At 39.8% G+C, this 19,737-nt stretch overlaps 1 protein-coding gene across 5 annotated transcripts in view; it reads left to right on the top strand.

The window, feature by feature from the left end:
* LOC109831085 overlaps positions 4,279-19,737 on the top strand; it is a 55,322-nt gene continuing 39,863 nt past the window's right edge. For 2 of the 5 annotated variants that reach the window (XR_002244426.1, XM_020398426.1), the window contains exons 1-2: positions 4,279-4,555; positions 17,040-17,556. Coding sequence is in view for 4 of the 5 variants with exons in the window: in XM_020398426.1 (XP_020254015.1) it covers positions 4,406-4,555; positions 17,040-17,556 (667 nt within the window). In the remaining variant the exon portion in view is untranslated. Of the gene's footprint in view, positions 4,556-5,514; positions 6,063-17,039; positions 17,557-19,737 lie in introns of those variants that run through there. The other 3 variants (XM_020398424.1, XM_020398423.1, XM_020398425.1) reach the window with 2 other exon arrangements.

The following is a 19,737-nucleotide window of genomic DNA, read 5'->3' as shown; positions in this document are numbered from 1 at the left end:
CTAGGGTCTAACAGGTTGCTCTGCTTATTTTCATGTTAATGATGGTAAGCTTGAACCTAGAGCAAAGAAAGCTATCTTTCTAGGATATGCTACTGGGGTGAAGGGATATAGATTATGGTGCTCTGATCCCAAGTCACCTAAGTTTATTATTAGTAGGGATGTTACTTTTGATGAAAAATTCATGCTTCATCCGAGAAAGGAGTTTGTTATTGACACTACATGTACTGAAAAGGAGTCTAGCAAGCAGGTGGAGCTAGAGAGCTCAACTTCAAAGAGAGTGCTTGAGGGCGCTCATGTTAAACCAGTTGTTACTGAGGAAGGTTCAACTTCAGATGCTGATACATCGCAAGAGCAACAATATAATATTGCCACAGGGAGAACAAAACGGTAGGTCCGACCGCCTCAACGCTACACAGACATGCTTGCTTATGCTTTGAGTGTAGCAGAATCGATTGAGGTTCCGCTACACAGACATGCTTGCTTATGCTTTGAGTGTAGCAGAATCGATTGAGGTTCCAGAGCCTTCTACATACAAGGAGGCTATTAGTGGCAATGAGGCTGCAAATTGGACTGTTGCGATGACTGAAGAGATATAGTCTCTTCACAAGAACCAGACATGGGAGTTAGTGAAGCCACCAAGGGGACAGAAGATCGTTGGCTGTAAATGGGTATTCAAGAAAAAAGAAGGAGATCAGGATACAGATTCTGTAAGGTACAAGGCACGCTTGGTAGCTAAAGGCTACAGTCAGACCGAAGGTGTGGACTTCAATGAAGTATTCTCTCCAGTTGTAAAACACACCTCAATCCGCGTGTTGCTTGCCGTGGTTGCTCATTTTAATTTGGAGCTTGAGCAACTTGATGTGAAGACAGCTTTTCTACATGGTGAGCTTGAGGAGCGGATCTTTATGCATCAATCAGAGGGTTTCATTGTTAAAGGTAAAGAAGATCATGTGTGCAGGTTAAAGAAATCTCTTTATGCGTTGAAGCAGTCTCCGAGGCAGTGGTATTTGAGATTTGATACTTTCATGATTGAGCATGGTTACTCTAGGAGTAAATATGATAGTTGTGTTTATCATAAAAAGCTCAATGATGGTTCTTTTGTGTATTTGCTTTTGTATGTTGATGACATGTTGATTGCAGCTAAAGATATGTCAGAAATCAATGAGTTGAAATCTCAACTCAAACATGAGTTTGAGATGAAGGACTTGGGAGCAGCAAAGAAGATTTTGGGGATGGAGATCCACAGGAACAGGCGAGAAGGAAGTTTATTCCTATCTCAGGAGAAATACATTAAGAAAGTGTTGGAGAGATTTGGCATGCTTGATTCCAAGCCTGTGAAGACTCCGCTTGCCGCTCATTTTCGTCTTTCAGCAGATTTGTCACCTCAGACTAAGGAGGAGGAGCAGTACATGTCTTGTGTTCCTTATGCGAGTGCAGTTGGAAGCATTATGTATGTGATGGTTTGCACCCGTCCAGATATTTCACATGCAGTCAGTGTTGTAAGTCGGTACATGGATAAGCCTGGAAAGGTCCATTGGCAGGCTGTGAAATGGATACTTAGATATTTGAGAGGATCTGCTAATATTGGTTTGTATTTTGACAGGAACACAGACTCATATTGCAGAATACTTGGCTATTCTGATTCAGATTATGCGGGCGATTTGGATAAGAGACGATCCCTGACAGGTTATATATTCACTCTTTCAGGTAGTGCCATTAGTTGGAAGGCGACTCTACAGTCGACAGTTGCTTTGTCTACCACAGAGACAGAGTACATGGCAGTGGCAGAAGCAGTGAAAGAAGCCATTTGGTTGAGAGGTTTGGTTGAAGATCTCGGCTTACACCAAGGTGTTACTACGGTATTTTGCGATAGCCAGAGTGCTATACATTTGATGAAGCATCAGATGTATCATGAAAGAACCAAACATATAGATGTCAGGTATCATTTCATCAGAGAAATTAAAAGTCATCAGGATTGAGAAGATTGGTACTGTAGATAATCCAGCAGATATGATGACAAAGTCCGTACATTCGCGCAAGTTCGAGCATTGTCTCGAACTGCTTGGAGTTTAACAAAGCGAAGATTAAGCCCGTAAGGGGCTTCTGGTGAGACAGCAAGAGTAAAGAGAAGATCTTCATTTTCAAAGTCAATGTGGAGATTTGTGAGAAACGTGACTTTGAATTTTGTCTTCATTTACCTAACTCTTGTGATGTTTTGTCAATCTTTGCAACGCCAGATCACTTCCTCACCAACCCCTTTGTATATTTTATTATTTTTTATGGCTATATAAGGGGGATGAGGGGAGATGGTTTAATGCATCAGTTGGAGAGAAACAAAATATTTAGAGAAAAGAAGAGAGTTAGAGAGAAGAGAGTGAGATAGAAAGAATTTGTCTCTTTCTTTGTGTGAGTCTCTGGCAAGAGAGTGATCTCCTCTTTGTAATCTTCTCGTTGGTGATTAGTGAATTTCTCTGCTGTTCTCGTTCGTGGACGTAGGTCATACTAACCGAACCACGTTAAATCTTTGTATCTGTAAAGCCCCTCCGCTACAATAGGTGAATAGTTCCCCTAACTTTCCTTCACCATTATTCCCCTCAATCCAAACAAGCGTTAAGGAAAACATTTTTCTTTAACTGGTTAATGCAATTAATTTTCAGATATCACTCATTTTCGTCTTTCAGCAGATTTGTCACCTCAGACTGAGGAGGAGGAGCAGTACATGTCTCATGTTCCTTATGCGAGTGCAGTTGGAAGCATTATGTATGCGATGGTTTGCACCCGTCCAGATATTTCACATGCAGTCAGTGTTGTGAGTCGGTACATGGATAAGCCTGGAAAGGTCCATTGGCAGGCTGTGAAATGGATACTTAGATATTTGAGAGGATCTGCTAATATTGGTTTGTATTTTGACAGGAACACAGACTCATATTGCAGAATACTTGGCTATTCTGATTCAGATTATGCGGGCGATTTGGATAAGAGACGATCCCTGACAGGTTATATATTCACTCTTTCAGGTAGTGCCATTAGTTGGAAGGCGACTCTACAGTCGACAGTTGCTTTGTCTACCACAGAGGCAGAGTATATGGCAGTGACAGAAGCAGTGAAAGAAGCTATTTGGTTGAGAGGTTTGGTTGAAGATCTCGGCTTACACCAAGGTGTTACTACGGTATTTTGCGATAGCCAGAGTGCTATACATTTGATGAAGCATCAGATGTATCATGAAAGAACCAAACATATAGATGTCAGGTATCATTTCATCAGAGAAATTAAAAGTCATCAGGATTGAGAAGATTGGTACTGTAGATAATCCAGCAGATATGATGACAAAGTCCGTACATTCGCGCAAGTTCGAGCATTGTCTCGAACTGCTTGGAGTTTAACAAAGCGAAGATTAAGCCCGTAAGGGGCTTCTGGTGAGACAGCAAGAGTAAAGAGAAGATCTTCATTTTCAAAGTCAATGTGGAGATTTGTGAGAAACGTGACTTTGAATTTTGTCTTCATTTACCTAACTCTTGTGATGTTTTGTCAATCTTTGCAACGCCAGATCACTTCCTCACCAACCCCTTTGTATATTTTATTATTTTTTATGGCTATATAAGGGGGATGAGGGGAGATGGTTTAATGCATCAGTTGGAGAGAAACAAAATATTTAGAGAAAAGAAGAGAGAGAAGAGAGTGAGATAGAAAGAATTTGTCTCTTTCTTTGTGCGAGTCTCTGGCAAGAGAGTGATCTCCTCTTTGTAATCTTCTCGTTGGTGATTAGTGAATTTCTCTGCTGTTCTCGTTCGTGGACGTAGGTCATACTAACCGAACCACGTTAAATCTTTGTATCTGTAAAGCCCCTCCGCTACAATAGGTGAATAGTTCCCCTAACTTTCCTTCACCATTATTCCCCTCAATCCAAACAAGCGTTAAGGAAAACATTTTTCTTTAACTGGTTAATGCAATTAATTTTCAGATATCAATGCCAGTAGAGGAACATTTTTTAATTTCTTAACCCACCCACTCAAGCAACTACAATAATAAGTAAAAGGTACAGACGTTCCGACCAATGAAGATTGCCAAAACTGTCAACCTCCTCATTTCCTACTCAGCAAACAGCAACTTCTCTTGTAAAAGTTAACGTGTCCGTCTCTCAGCGCCCTTCTCCAACTATTTCCTGTTCGAATGGACGCACCCTAAACCGACAAGCCCCTGCCTCCTTTCCATATTTTCTCATTTTGGAAAGTTCTCTCTGACCCTACTCAATTGGCGCCTCAAACACTCAATACCCAGCCATTAATAACCTCCGCCCTTTTTTTTTTTACTTTCCGTGATGAGATGATGAACAGAAAAAACCCTAGCCTCTTCAAATCCAAACAAAAACCCTAATTCATCGCTCCATCTCTCTGTAACAATTGTAATGGCGAGGTCCAGCGATTCACCGCCTACATTGCCGACGAAGGAGGCGATCGCAGCTCTGCTTGAGTATTTCGTCGCTCCTCTCCTTCCGCTCACCGACTTTGGTGATGAGCCGCCTGATGATCAGCAGCAGGAAAATGTTGCAAAACAGGTAACTTTCTTGAGATTTGCTACAAAGCTTTGCTCTTTTTGAGTTTTTTTTTGAAAAATGATACAGGCACACCTCGGCCACACCACCGACCACACACCTCGCTACAGTGCAGAGGACCCCACTTGAGATTTTAAAAAAAATCTCAAGTGGGCCCCTGCACTGTAACGAGAGGGGCTGTGGTCGGTGGTGTGGCTGAGGGCGTGTCCGTAGCGTCACCCTTTTTTGTTTGTGGGTTTATGTTTTATGCTGTAGGAGTTGAGGCTTAATGTTTAGTTTTTTTTCTCATGTTTTTGGAGCGACGACGATGTGATGAACGAGTTAGAACCCGTTCTGTTTTGATTTTGTCTGGAGTTGTCCCGAGAGTTGGAAAAATGGTTCCTTTGATGATTGAAGGTGGCGGGACCCAGTAAAAGATCTTGAAGGAATTGTACATTGTCCATAGTGATTGGAGGGCATTTTCGTATTTTTATATATAATGTGATTCCCGCTTCCCTACAGGAGAATAGGACGGGGACTGCCTGTGGTCCGCCTGTCCGAAGGGCTGGGATGGAATGGGGTGCGCCGGAACAGGACAGGACTGACCCTTCATGGTGGGGTCGACAGAGTGGGCCAGGGGTTCCAGTCTACCCATGTACCCATCCCATACAAGCCTCGGGGCAGGATGGGCCTAGCTTGGGGGCGGGTATTTACATTGTGTTACATTGTTTTCTACATTTCTTCAAATGTTTATTGCGGACTAAAATATCAGACTGATCTAAAAGCTGATATCGCTTTTACCGCTCTAGCCTAAAAATTGATGCCCACGACACTCTAGTCTAGAAACGAATATCGCGACAAATAGGCTTATCCTATTGCTGGAGATAATTTTCAAGTGAAAAATTAATAGATTTTTTCATATAAACCCTTCAACCTCCCATACGTATTAACCCCGTTTCCCCCTTTGCATAGTTTAAAGTTTATTAAAAAAAAACCTCCCTTTCTACCATCTCTTCCCTCATCCTTCATATCATCTTCTCCATTCTCTTCTCCATATTCTCAACTTGCCTTCCACTCTCCCACTCATTCTCCCTCCTTTCTCATATCCTCACTCTTACATTATCCTTCACCCTCCGTTCTCTTCTCCTCCCAATCATCAACCTCCCTTCCTCTCTCTTACTCCCTCTCCTTGTTCCTCTTTCTTTCTCTCACTTTCTGTTCCTCTCTCTCATTCCCTCTTCCTCCTTGCTCCGCCCACTTCTAACCTCCAACATTAACATTCTACTAAGAGAACATCCTTCTCCTTTTCCTCTCTCAGACCCAATATCAAACATTCAGAGAGAAGTTAAAGAAAGTTAATAAGATGTGAGGTTGAAGAAAGAGGGATAGATGAGGTAAGAGTGGAGATATGGAAAAGAAGGGAGAGAGCGGTGTTTTCAAAGGCACCCGCCTCACTGCGCCTCATACGCCCTACGATGTGGGTAAATAGCGTAGCGCCTCGCATTTGATGCAGTAGCGCCTTCTACGCCTCGTAAGTGACACGTGCTTCACTAGGGCGTACGCTAGACATAGCTTCGCCTAGCTTTGTTCTTTAACATTTCAATTGGGTCTTTATACCCGATAACCCATAACACATACCAAAAGGCAAAATAAAATCGTTATGCCTTAATAGTAGTCCGATTGAGGACCATAAGTTTTGCTTCAATATTAGTCTTGAGTTTTTTATTTGAAAGTTTATGAACTTCACTCCATGTTGGTTGTGTTAGCATTAGATTTTAAAACCTATTTTTTGTGATTTCATAGTAGATATTATTGATCTTGACATATTTTAATGTGAAAATAAATAAACATCTTTTTTCGTGCTTGATTACTTATCTTGAAAAATTATGCGTGGTGTGCGCCTCGCTTCACTCAGGCGGGTGCATCGCGTTGTGCATTACGCATGTGCGTGAAGATACTTTACGCCTTGTATTGTGCATTGTGCATTGATAACATTGGGAGAGAGTGGAGGAGATGAACGGATGAGCTAGAAAAGAATGGAGGAGATGATGAGAAGGAGGAGAGAGGAGATGGTGGGAAGGGAGGGATAGAGAAGCTTTTTACATCTTTTAAAACTTGAAGGGGTATATCCAAAAAGTATGAGAGATTGATGGCCTATATAAAGAATTCTTAATTTTTCGCTTAAAGTAATTGAAAATTCAAGTTTTTGGCCTGATAAGCTTACTAGTCGTCATATTTGCGTGTTTTTAGGCTAGATTGTCGTCGACATCAGTTTTTAGGCTAAAGTGGTAAAGTAGTGTTAGTTTATAAATCAATTTGGTAATTGGTATTTCACCCATTTATTGTGTATTACACTGGGTTAAAGAAATTAGAATACTAATGTAGTATTTGCCAAATTGTTGTTTATATGACGTGTTCTACATAGGCTTAGAATACCGAAATAATAATTGCAAAATATTTAAAAAATACATTTTAAAAGCGGTAGAAATATATTTAATTAATTAACTTGACTAAGTGGGCCTACTTGTATGCACTACTTTCAACTTTCGTAGGTCACAGCTGCCGGGTGAGTTAAGACCGTGTTAAAACAGAATAGGTAACACAATTTAGCAAACTAAGGGATGGCTAGCCTTGTGCCTTGGCCCAGCTAGGTTGTAGGCCGATTATCCATCTATTGAATATGGCATAATTGAAGCAATTCAAGTCAAATCCTAAATTTCTAGTTTAATTTGGATTGGAAACTTGTTCATAAAGACAAGATAAGTGGAATTGAATTCTAATTGAAAAGAGCTTGGGATTTGAATAATCCTACTCAAGCACATTATGAGAAAGAAATCCTATGAGATTCATATTTGTCAATGGTATCATGAAAAGAAATTCTACATGTATTCAACACAAGAGAAAACAATCCATAAATATTCATTACAACACCACCTCATTATTCTCAATACAACACCACCTCATTATTCTCATCACACAGTTATTATCGGTTGATTATTTCCCTTTCTCCCTTAACAACATAGCTTCCTTAGCCCTTGAGAGCAAGAGCCCATACATGTTCCATTATGGAAAGTCTGATCCTTTACATTTGCCTCTGGAAATTTTCAGTTGTGTTCGTTCTGCGCATGATAATGGTCCAATTAGAACAAAACTAGGTCCTAGATTTCAAGATCACTTTTTATTTTCATCATCACAAAACTTCTTTAGTTTAATCAACACTATGACTAAATAAAAGAGAAGATCATTAATGTTTGCGTCGAAAGTTGGTTTATTCATGAAACTCATTACAACTTTAATCGTTTACAACAAGTTCAAAAGAGTTAGTCTTTTTATAAGACTTTTCTTACACGAATAAAAAAAACTAAAAATACAACTATCTAGAAACACACGCAGAGGATGTTTATCACCCGCTGCTTGCGTGAGATCTTTGCCTGTGCCGGGGACGTGTTAGTCCGTGGACTGTCACGGATCAGATTCGGTTGACAGAACGAGAATTCAATGCTCTTGCTTTCTAAAGGAAACAATCGTAGAAGTGATAATCTCAACAAAGTGAGATTACAACTCTTCTCGAGATCAAAACCAAGTTTGATCTCAAGGAATGGTGGAACGGGTTTTAGATCTCTCGAAATCCACTCTTTATGCACATGAATTCGCCAAGAGCTCGTTAGCCTCTCAAATTCGTCAAAACCTCACCCTAGCTTCTCTGAAATTCGTGGCTTTCTTCAAATCTGCCTTTATGAGGGTGCTAGGGGTGTATTTATAGATTTTAAATGTCGTGTTTGTGGATAGGACCGAAGAACAACCGTTATTATCCGTTTAGGTGGGTTTCAGTTGTGTAATAGTTTCCACACGTTTAAGGATAACCTCACATGTTTATGGATCACCCCAAGGAGTTCTAGAAGCCAATCTTATCAGAAAACACATAGGGAGCTGACCTGGGCGCGAGTCACTTCGAAGTGACTCGGAATTTTCGAGTCACTTTGAGGTGACTCGGAATTTCCGAGTCACTTTGAGGTGACTCGGATTCTCCGAGACAGTTTGTACTGTCTTTGGTATTTTGACTTTAATTCTCTCGTCCGACTTCGGAATAAAGTGATTCAAAATACGCTGGAAAGCTGACGAAGAGAGCTACAACTTTTGTCTTTTGAGATTTTTCAGATTCAAATCTTATCATGGTCAAAATTTTACTTCTTCGTGCGGATCAGTCTAGAGTGACCCGCACGTGTGCAAGCCACCTTGAGCCCTCCTGATTGTATTTGTTTCGTCGTTTCACATATTTCGACATTTCACGTGCGTTCCTTCGCTTTTTTTACAGCATCGGATGATCTTCTTTGACTTGGATAATCCTCTCTGACTCGGATAATAGCGTTCATCGTCTTCTTTCTGTTTCGAACTACGTGCAAGAACCTATAGATAATTTTTAACGCCTACAAATACCTTCTCCAAAGTATTTTAGGCTCATTCTTTTATAGAGTAGCCTAAAATACTTTGGGTATGATAGACCCAGCCTTCAATTCTTAGACTTCTTCATCTTTTAGTCTATTCAGTATTTTGTCGAATAGCTGAAATTCTCCCGGTGTTGCATTTATCGTCTGATCGTTATCGAAATCTTGAATTGGAACTGGAGTGTTGGTTTCTAAATTAGCTCGTGTTTCTGGATCGACGTTGAACTGATCATCTTCGTTGGGAATTCGTGTCTGAATCACGATTGAACTCCCGGGGATTATCTTTTGACCTGGAATTTTTCTGAGCCTTATTTTGGCGAATCTATCGCTGCGTTGATCGGCATTGACCTTCATTGTAACGTGTTGCCTAGCGTTAACACAGTTTATACTCGTACGTTTACTGGAGTCTATACAGTTTAAGCTCGACCGGTGTTGTAACGCGTGACAGGCCCAAGTGTAGAGGTTACAGGACCAACTGTTGATGCTGGTTAATCTGCAGGTATGAATCTTTCCCTTACGTCCCGCTAGTTATTTGCTTAACCATAGGGGAGTTTTTATTGTAGGATCAGCTATTGGAGCTGATACGACTACCATTATGAATGCTTTAAAGGTTCCTTATGGAGGCTTTGGCTAGAATTGATGTTTTCCTGGATGCTTAAATCACGAGACCAACTGATGAAGCTGGTGCGTCAGTGGCTATCGTACTTATAGGATTTTTAGCAAACCCTCAGTCATTAACACTGTTACAAATAACGATAAATAGCCCCGCAATAGCGACGCTAATAGCGTTAGTGGTTCCTTACCGCTACGCTATCGCTGTTAACGCTATCGTCCAATAACGGTGACATTGTGGAATATGTGTTTTTCGTTCACAAAAGCAGTCAATAGTGTGCTATAATGGTAAATAGTGGGCGATTGCATACAAAATCCGCTTTTTGACTGCTATTTAAATGCGGTTTGAGGTTTATTTTTTAAAAATTAAACTCGACCCTTGACCATTGCATTCCATTGTCTCTTGTGATTTTCGGCATACTCTCACCACCTCTCATAACCTCTGGTACTTATCTCAGTTCTTCCTCTCACCTCCTTCACCGTGAGCTCCTTTTAAGACATCCTCTCACTACTCCGCTCTTTTTCTCGAAGACGACTTTTTGACTCTCTTAATCATCTTCGCTATTATATGATTGTTACATGTCTATTACATATTTAGGATCTCTTTAAATCATTAAATATGTACTTTTAGATTTTTTTAGATTTTTCTTTAATCTTTTTTTAGTATTTAGTATTTACATATATCTAAATTAGACCGCTATTTGACTAAGCGTTTTTTACCGTTATTTTGCCATAATAACTCCAAATAGCCTTAGTGATGTCTCACCGCTACGTAACGCTATCCGCTATCGATAATCTTGGTCATCAACGGATTTGATAAGTTTCTACCGACTATCGTTTGAGTCGGGCTAGCATGCAGATTGTCTAAGTCCATTTCGCATGTAACGTTATTCTAAAAGAGTTAACTCTCTTAGACTTAGTGTTATGATATTAAATACATAGATTTTGTCACTGTTACGGGAATAGGCTACCCGACAACGCGTGTTGGGCGTAGATTTGAACAATCCTTCGATCTCGGGTTATCCTTAAGAATATTATGTGTAATATTCTCTAGGAACTTCACGTTAAAAATAAAGGAAGCAGTTTATTCTCATATACCCGTTGGAGGTTGGGGAAATAGTTTATACTCGTATACCCGTTGAAGTATGAGAGCAGTTTAATCTCATATACCTGTTGGAGGATTTCGTTCTCATTTAGCTTATTTTGCCATCATGATAACGGCGTTAACCAAGGATTGAATGCTATTTTTCAGAGTAATACAAGCCTTGATGGGGTGATGACACCTCCTGTGATATGCATAATACTTCGGATCCGAAATCTTGTTTGCTTCCTCATGATTTGTAATCGGTGGTAGCTTGATTTTGTTGTTGGTGAGGACGTACTTGAAGATGACTGTAATTTCATCATCTTCAAAAGAATGCTCCTCCTGGAACTTCGGATTAAGAGTCCCTTGTTGCCTCCAAGGTTGCTGTTGATGAATATCGACAGCAGTTGCAGGTGTTTTAGCCGTCGGTTGATCTCTTTCGGCTTTCTTTCTTTTGAGAAAACGTTCGGCCTGTTCACCGTGCAGTTTTAACTCTTTTTAAATTTTAGATGGTACGACCCCCAAGGCTTCTAGGACATCGATAGAAAGCTTGTTGTGACATGTCTGTAAGATGAACTCTTCTGTGACAGGATCTCTGCAATTCATTGTCTTGTTACTGAAGCGTTTGACAAAACTGTCAACTGACTCACCGTCCTTCTGCTTCTCATCCAGAAGAGCTCCGATTGACACTTTGGTGTCATCGTCGAAATTTTTTTTGAGGAACGAGCTTTTCATGTGGTCCCAGTAGTTGATGCTCCCCGGCTTGAGACGTCGATACCAATCAAAGGTCGTCCCGCGAAGGGTGCCCACGAATGACTGAATCATCAGGGGTTCGTTCCCGGAGATCACTCTCAGGTGGGACTTGAAATAAATTAGGTACTGAGTGGGTGAATTTTTCCCGTCAAACGGCGTGAAGTTAATTAGATTGAACTTTACGGGGTACGGGATTGAATCTCACTCTCTTGGATATGGACACAGAATGCTGGTCCTCTTTACCTCTTAAGTCGATAGCAAGACGTTGACCTTATCTTCCAGCTCCTGCATCATCTTGTTGTCCTCGGTCGCATTTCTTTGGAGAATGTCGAGAAAGATCAATTGTACCATCCCAGCGATATTGAGGGGTGCAATTGAACCACCCCTAGTGTTATTAATGGATGCGATTGGGCCACCCCTAATATTTTTGAGGGGTACGTCAGCCATGATGACTTCGTCCATTTCTAGATCGCTATCAACTGCGACATTCTGAGTGCGGCGACTGGATTCAGCCCGCTAACTAGACTCAGGTAGTGGTTAAAATCGTGAGCCTGTAACTCTCTCATCTGCTGCATGGTCAACTCCATCTTCATTTTCATTTCAACTCTAAGTTCCTCTCATTGTCGAGCTAAAGCCTTTTGAAGCATTTGAGCCACTAGGTCGGGAGTGATTGTGAATGACTCTCTTGCTTCCCCTATGTTAGATATTGTATCGTTGGAGGCGATTGTCAAGCAAGTATCATACAGTTCGTCTTTCGAAGCAGTCCTTCATGCATCCTCTGGTAATCCCTATGTCCGATGGTTTCTAGCTGGAGCCGAGATATTCGTTGGGCTATCCCTGAATTGACTTTTCTTCCAGGAGAAAAGTCGAGATTACAGCCGTTTGAAGCAATCGCAGACTTCTTTTGTCAACCATGTTGATGGTGATTTCAGGGAATTCATCATTCTGGACGGTGGATTCTCTCATGGAAACGTCTTGGCTTGGGTTTTGAAGCTTCGGTGAAAAGTTTTTCAAATACTGAGACCCTTTGTGAAATGATCCTGGGGCAGCTACATTTTGCTAATACTGCCCTGATAGATCACCCGCATGGACAATGAAAGCTGGTTTCTCAGACACCCTCTTTTTGGGATTTGTTCACACCCCCAGCCTGATGGTGCAGCTCATTGGAGTAATCTATCGCTTGGTGTGATGTCCCAAATATAACATTGTCTTTTGACGGACACGTCTTCTTTTGGGGATGAAGAACCTTGTTAATATTCTCGGGACGATTTGTTGTCGTCTTTGAACGATCACGAGTTACACGTTTAGGGCCACCCCCTTGCGAGCGTGGAACCTTAACGGGCTCCTGGGTTTCAATACGAACCCCCAGGCGATCGATGTTAGGAGTCCTCTTGTGCAAGGCACATGAACATGTACAATGAGGTGCTCTGGTTTGTTTGGAGGCGGCTGGACACCTTTGAGCGGTCTTTAGCTTGACGAGAGTGTTTGTACGACCCCCAGCTTGAGGAACTACTCGGGTTTTGTTCACAGGAGTTTTGTCTCGATCTTTGTCCGAAGGACCAAGACGGTCCGCTATCGTAGCCTTAAATTTCGACAGGTCAACACTGCTGTGAGACTTCTCCGGAGGTACGGGATCAACTGAAACAGGAACGAGGTTTGACGGAAGCGGAGAAACGGCTACGGGAGGCAAATTAGGCGCGAGACACCTTGAGATGACTCGGGCTTGGCGCGAGTCACCCTGAACTGGCTCGGGACTTCTGATCTTTTCGGCCACTGTCGGAGTTATTTTTTGTGCCGTTTTGGACTTTGGTCTCCAGACTTGGCGTGGTCTTGGTGGTTTTTTGGTCACCTCTTCCTTCTTCGTGCCTTGTGTCTTTCACAAAAGGGTGCGAGCATGTGCGGCACGTGCACGACGCCTTTAGATACGTTCTTTCTGGGTTGAACGATTCCTTTTGACAAGGATCCATTCTTCCGTCGATGGCTTGGAGGATTTGTCAGCCACTGTTGAAGTGATTCGGTTGCTTGATGTCTCCTGGACTCCAAGTTTGCGTAATATCGAACCTCGTCGACTTGTTCCAATGCCTTGGCGATTTGACGAGCTTGACGTTGGCGTCGCTTCTGACGAGCTCTCTTCGTCAGAGTTGGCGTACTTTGATTAGATAACTCCTTAATTGGAGAGGAGTCACTTGTAGCCTTCATCAGTGAGTACACCTCCTTCAAAGATAATATATTTCTACATTTGCAGGGAGTAGGATTTTGATGAAGACGAGGAGAAATATTCCTCGAACTCAGTTTCGTCGAACTCGTACTCAACCACCGAATCAACCGGGATCTTAATCTTCGGTTACGATATGACAGTCTCTGTAACGAGACTGTTGACTCCCACTATGGTCGTCAGTGTGTTTGCGTCGAAAGTTAGTTTATTCATGGAACTCATTACAACTTCAATCGTTTACAACAAGTTCAAAAGAGTTAGTCTTTTTATAAGACTTTTCTTACACGAATAAAAAAATAAAAATACAACTCTCTAGAAACACACGCAGAGGACGTTTATCACCCGGGGATGCATTAGTCCGTGGACCGTCGCGGATCAGATCCGGTTGACAGAACGAGAATTCAATGTTCTTGCTTCACAAAGAAAACAATTGCAGAAGTGATAATCTCAACGGAGTGAGATTACGACTCTTATCGAGATCAAAACCAAGTTTGATCTCAAGGAATGGTGGAACGAGCTTCAGATCTCTCGAAATCCACTATTTATGCACATGAATTTGTCAAGATCTCGCTAGCCTCGCTCAAATTCGTCAGAACCTCGTACTAGCTCCTCTGAAATTCGTGGCTCCCTTCAGATCTGTCTTTATGAGGGTGCTAGGGGTGTATTTATAGATTTTAAATGTCGGGTTGTGGATAGGATGAAGAACAACCGTTATTATCCATTTAGGTGGGTTTTCGGTTGTGTAACAGTTTCCACACGTTTAAGGATAACCCCACATGTTTATGGATGACCCTAAGGAGTTCTAGAAGCCAATCTTATCAGAAAACACATCGGGAGATGACCTGGGCGCGAGTCACTTCGAAGTGACTTGGAATTTCCGAGTCACTTTGAGGTGACTCGGATTCTCCGAGATAGTTTGTACCGTTTTCGGTATTTTGACTTTAATTCTCTCGTCCGACCTCGGAATGAAGTGATTCAAGATGCGTTAGAAAGCTGACGAAGAGAGCTATAAATTTGTCTTTTGAGATTTTTCAGATTCAAATCTCATGATGGTTAAAATTTTACTTCTTCGTGCGGATCACTCTAGCATGACCCGCACGTGTGCAAGCCACCTTGAGCCATCTTGATTGTATTTGCTTCGTCGTTTCACACATTTTGACGTTTCACGTGCGTTCTTTCGCTTCTTTTTACAGCATCAGATGATTTTCTTTGACTTGGATAATCCTCTCTGACTCGGATAATAGTGTTCATCGTCTTCTCTCTGTTTCGAACTATGTGCGGGAACGTATATGTAATTTTTGACGCCTACAATTAATGTCAGTAGGGTCTTGTAATGTCAGGACGAATATGAACATCCCCCACCCCCACCCCCACTCTTACATTCATCTCTTTTAATGTTAGGTTTCATTAACACATGCTTTGTTCAGTTGTTGCAACTTTAATTATCTGGTAACTCCTTATTAATAAAGTTCATATTCTCTTCAAAGTTAATCAAGTTTAAGTGTGAGTTCCCTTCATGTCATTCTATTGATTCACAGAAATTTCAATGGAAGAGGAATTGAGTTGACGTTATTTTGATTTTGCAGGGCAATATGTTAATATTTCAAAATTTGGTTTCATTATTTCTTTTACTTGAACAATACAACTATTTTAAATGTTTAAATGAAATTGCAGCACTTAATGAGAGGAAACTTTCCTGAATGTGAAGCAACACTTAGTTGCATTGTGATATCTTAATTGCACACAACCCACCACACACACACACAAACACACTATAAGCTAATCAGTTTAGATGGAGATGATAATATTTTGGATCTGTAATGCTTGGAAGGAAGTTTGATGACTTAGTAGGTTCTATTTCTATATTACACTCATATAAGGATCTGTCCCTATGTTACTTTTGACGAAATCAAGTGAGAATTTTATTTTGGTCATAATTTCAATTTTTTATTCACTTTAGATTTAAAAAAAATTATGGATGGTGATGATTTCCTCTATATTAGGTGCTGTTATGTTTTTCTAACAGCATAAATTCAATAAGAAATGGCTTTTATTCGACAATACTTGATATAGAATTTAAATACATGGAGATTGATATCATGACTCTTAGACTTCAGAAGCTGTTTAATTTTCTGACATTTTCTTTTCTTGTGTTGAGATGCATTGGGATATATCTTTCTCTATTAACATGTCATGTTAAGGGAAGATGATATGGGTTTTATTCTATCAGACTTCCTGTTTTTGCCTGTCTTTAATACTTACTGAACATGGTAATAAGCCAAACTGGATAATAAAGAATCTTTGAAATGATGAATTTTTTTTATCACAAAGAGCATTCTGATGAACAGTGGGATTCAATAATTCTAAAGAATACTGCAATATGTTTTTACTAGTCTCTGGGTATTTCCTTGAGGAAAATTACATTATAGTTACTGAGTCCTCCATACATGAAGTCTCTTTCATTCTAGTTACAAGCAAAGAACACTTCAGTTTAGAATTATTTACATAATTTAAATATTTAAAACTTCAGCCTAGTTCAGATAATGGCCTGGAATGACACACTAATACTAGGCTGGAGTGTCAGTGATGTGGCACGATCCACGACTGTCGATCTCCAGATCATCTTCCTATATTTTGGAGTTGGAGGTTTGGATTGCTCCATGTTGGAAAAGACACCAGCCAAGAACTGGTGTGTTACTCTAGACCGACTTTCGTACATACTTACAATACACATTGGGTTTAACTAATTTAATTACACACCTATGAACATACGTGTTTGACATCAATCTTAATGATCCTCACTGTTCATTAAGATCTATATACATTATATAATTTATTGAGATCAAATATCACATTATGTGTTTGTAGTCTATACATGTCGTGGAAATATATATCTATAGCGGCCCAAAAAATCAGTTACCTTGAGTTGCAAGAATTATAGGATAGAAAACTCCAAATCACGTGATTTTCGATCCACTTGGATTTGGTGGCATGTAGATAACAATGGATGGTTCAAATTAACATTATAGACAAGCGAATTGTATTTTTGTAGGTGTGTGTAACTAAGTTAGTTACACTTACACCTTATGTGTATTGTAAGTTTGTAACCCTACTGATAGACGCACACACATTTATTATGGGCATGTACATGTGTGTGTACATGTGCACGCATTCGAACACACTAGTTTGATTTCTGACATGTCTTTGATTCTTTGAGTTCTCACTATTTTCCCCGTACCTTATAGACATCAATATATTCCTTTTTCATGTTACGAATTCATATTGCTTTCAAGCGTTATAACCCTATCTTGTATGTATTAACTCTTTTTCCTGATAATTCATATAGTTATTATTTTTAATCGTTATTTTGTTGTTTAACTGCATGATATTGTTTTGCAGATGCACGCAGTAGTGATACTCTATAATTATTATCTCCAAAAGCAGTTCCCAAAACTTGAGGTTCTTGGTTTTAAAACCTTATGCAAAGTTTCCTGTACCGCCCAACCAGGGCTATCAGTGTACATGAGATATATGCATATATCTCGAGAGGATGCTGAAAGTCCTAGCAGCATGCTTTCGATCACTGAGAAGTCGGTCATCAGTGCTTGCAATATTTGTATAGGGTTAGATACATCAAAGGATGCTCCAGATATAGAGACATGGCCGGTTTCCAAAATTGCTGTTTTTCTAGTTGATCCTACAGAAGAGAAATGCATGCTTCAATTCTCTGCTACTATTCAGGGAGTCTGGTCATTAGTGGAAAAGGATATTGACGCAAGCAGTGATACGTCGGAAGGGGGAGTTCAGATGAACAAAATACATAAAATGGCTTCAAAAGGGTCCTTACAGAATGAACCTCATCAGTCTGAAGAGGTACTTGAGCAGTTAGCATATTCTGCTGCAGGGGAAATAGCAGGTGATACACTTTCCTCAATTATTTGAGTGAAATATTTTTTTATATATTAATCTCATTTTCCTTCCCCCTTTTATTCCACTCAAGTAACATGTTAGTATTTCAAAGTTATGGATGTGGATTCCTTTCGAATTATCAGAATATCCAGGAATTGAATTTGCGAAAGGGTAAAAAGAAAAGAATTTGTTAACATAGAAGAAAATTCCACCATAGAAATTACAGGTTGCCTGTCTTGGGTAAAAATATCATCTTGCTTAGAAATTGGGCATAGAGTGGTCTGTACGCGGTGGTAAGCAATTAGTTTCAAATAAGATAATGAATTATTTTTACAACAAGGTTTGGTAGTCGAATTTGATGTTGATTTAACTCGGTCAATTTTCTTAACAAAGTTTTAACTGTAAAGTGAGTAGCAGAATTCTGCCAAGTCAGTATTTTGGCAGCCTATGTTGCATGGAAACGGGTACGGGTATGGGTACTGGTACGGGTACGGAACATGGCAAATTTGTAAAATATAGAGTACGAGGACACGACTACATATATGTATTAAAGTTAATAAATCTGCATGAGATTTTAAATTCACGTGTTACTAGAATTAAAAGTGTTATTAGAATTAGAAGTCCTATCACATTTATAGGTTCTTGTATTATGTTGATTATTATAAATTAGAAACTGCTCGTATTTTAATTAGACACTCAAGCGACTATCTTAAATCATAGTTAACTTGGGTATCACCGCATGGACTGAATAAAACCTGACCCATATCTAACTAGTTTCAAGAAATAGATATAAAGTGTAGGATATACATCCAAGAAGAGTATTGCAAGTGTTTTAAATTAAACTATATATCATGTAATTGAGCACATGTCCGCATGAATTTATGTATATATCAAGGAGTGTCCATGAAATTTGGGTACGGGAAAGTGTCAGGCATAGTTACATAGTTCGCAGTACATAGCGGGTCGTCGTATGAATTCGGGTACGCAATTCGAGACTTTGAAAATTTGGATTCAACATGGGGTAGCTTGCTTCGATACGCAAGTTCGATATAGGATACGATGTAATTATTTTTGGGGATGCTTATCATTTTTCAAAGTGTATAGTAGGAAATTAGAAACTAGAAAACTAATTATGCATTTCAATGTTTCTTTCATACAAAATACTTAACTACTTCATTTTTATAGTTTCTGAATACATACAACTTAAAATATTAAATATTAGACAGCCTCTTAATAATTTTTTTTATTTTGTAACTTTCTTTCCCTTAACATCAAATGCATCTTATGCTAATTCCGAGTCCAAATAATTCCATCTCTTCTAACTTACTTGAAGAGTCCTCCAAGTTATCATTATTGGGATCCATATCCCATCCTTTATATGGACCAACTTTGTAATTCTCACAAAATCGTGATAGGAGGTGAATGTTTGAATGAATGAATACCAACTTATCCGCCCTTCTGCTGTTCTATTTCTTTTCACACTATGTATGTAGGAATAATTACTCTAATTTCTCTCAACTGAAGAGCTACTATAGGCCGAAACAAAATCTTCTTAGCAACATCAGTTAAAGAAATAGTGATATGGAATTAGTTATCAACTTTGAATAACTTTCACTTACTGAAAGAATACTTTTAATATTATTAAAACATATAAAAAAATCCAAGTGCATGTGCATGAAAACAGACTTGTAAATCAACTTCGGTCCTCTTATACTTAGTAAGCGGTACACTAATATTGAGGAACTAATTCGTGTATCGGAGGGAACCGGTTCGTAAATATACCGGGAATCGGTTCGCATGAACTGTTCGACGGTTCGAGAGGGGGGGTGGTCTAGGGAATCGCGCAACTATGGTGTCAGGTACGTGTCCAGTAGGGGTACGACTTCATGATAGAAGTACCCAGATAACATAGCTGGTAGCCCTAAGGTATAATATCAACTTCATCAGGAGTAAAATATCCATATGATGGAAGAGAGAAAAAAATGAACTTTAAATCATGTCCCTTGGCTTTCTTTCTCAACTATGAAGCCAACAATTTGTAGCTAAATAACTGAAACTTATCCACAGCTTCCACCTATTATACGTTAGTGCTTTTTGTAACCGGGACTTGCAACAATTATGCTACTTTCATACTCCCAAACATAATTACTAGATTTCTTCAAATTCCTAGAACTCACACATTAGACTA

Source organism: Asparagus officinalis, chromosome 2, assembly GCF_001876935.1.
Source record: "Asparagus officinalis chromosome 2, Aspof.V1, whole genome shotgun sequence".
NCBI classification, from domain to species: Eukaryota; Viridiplantae; Streptophyta; class Magnoliopsida; order Asparagales; family Asparagaceae; genus Asparagus; species Asparagus officinalis.
The sequence above is the reverse complement of the archived record's forward strand: the minus strand, read 5'-3'. Positions and strand labels throughout refer to the sequence as shown.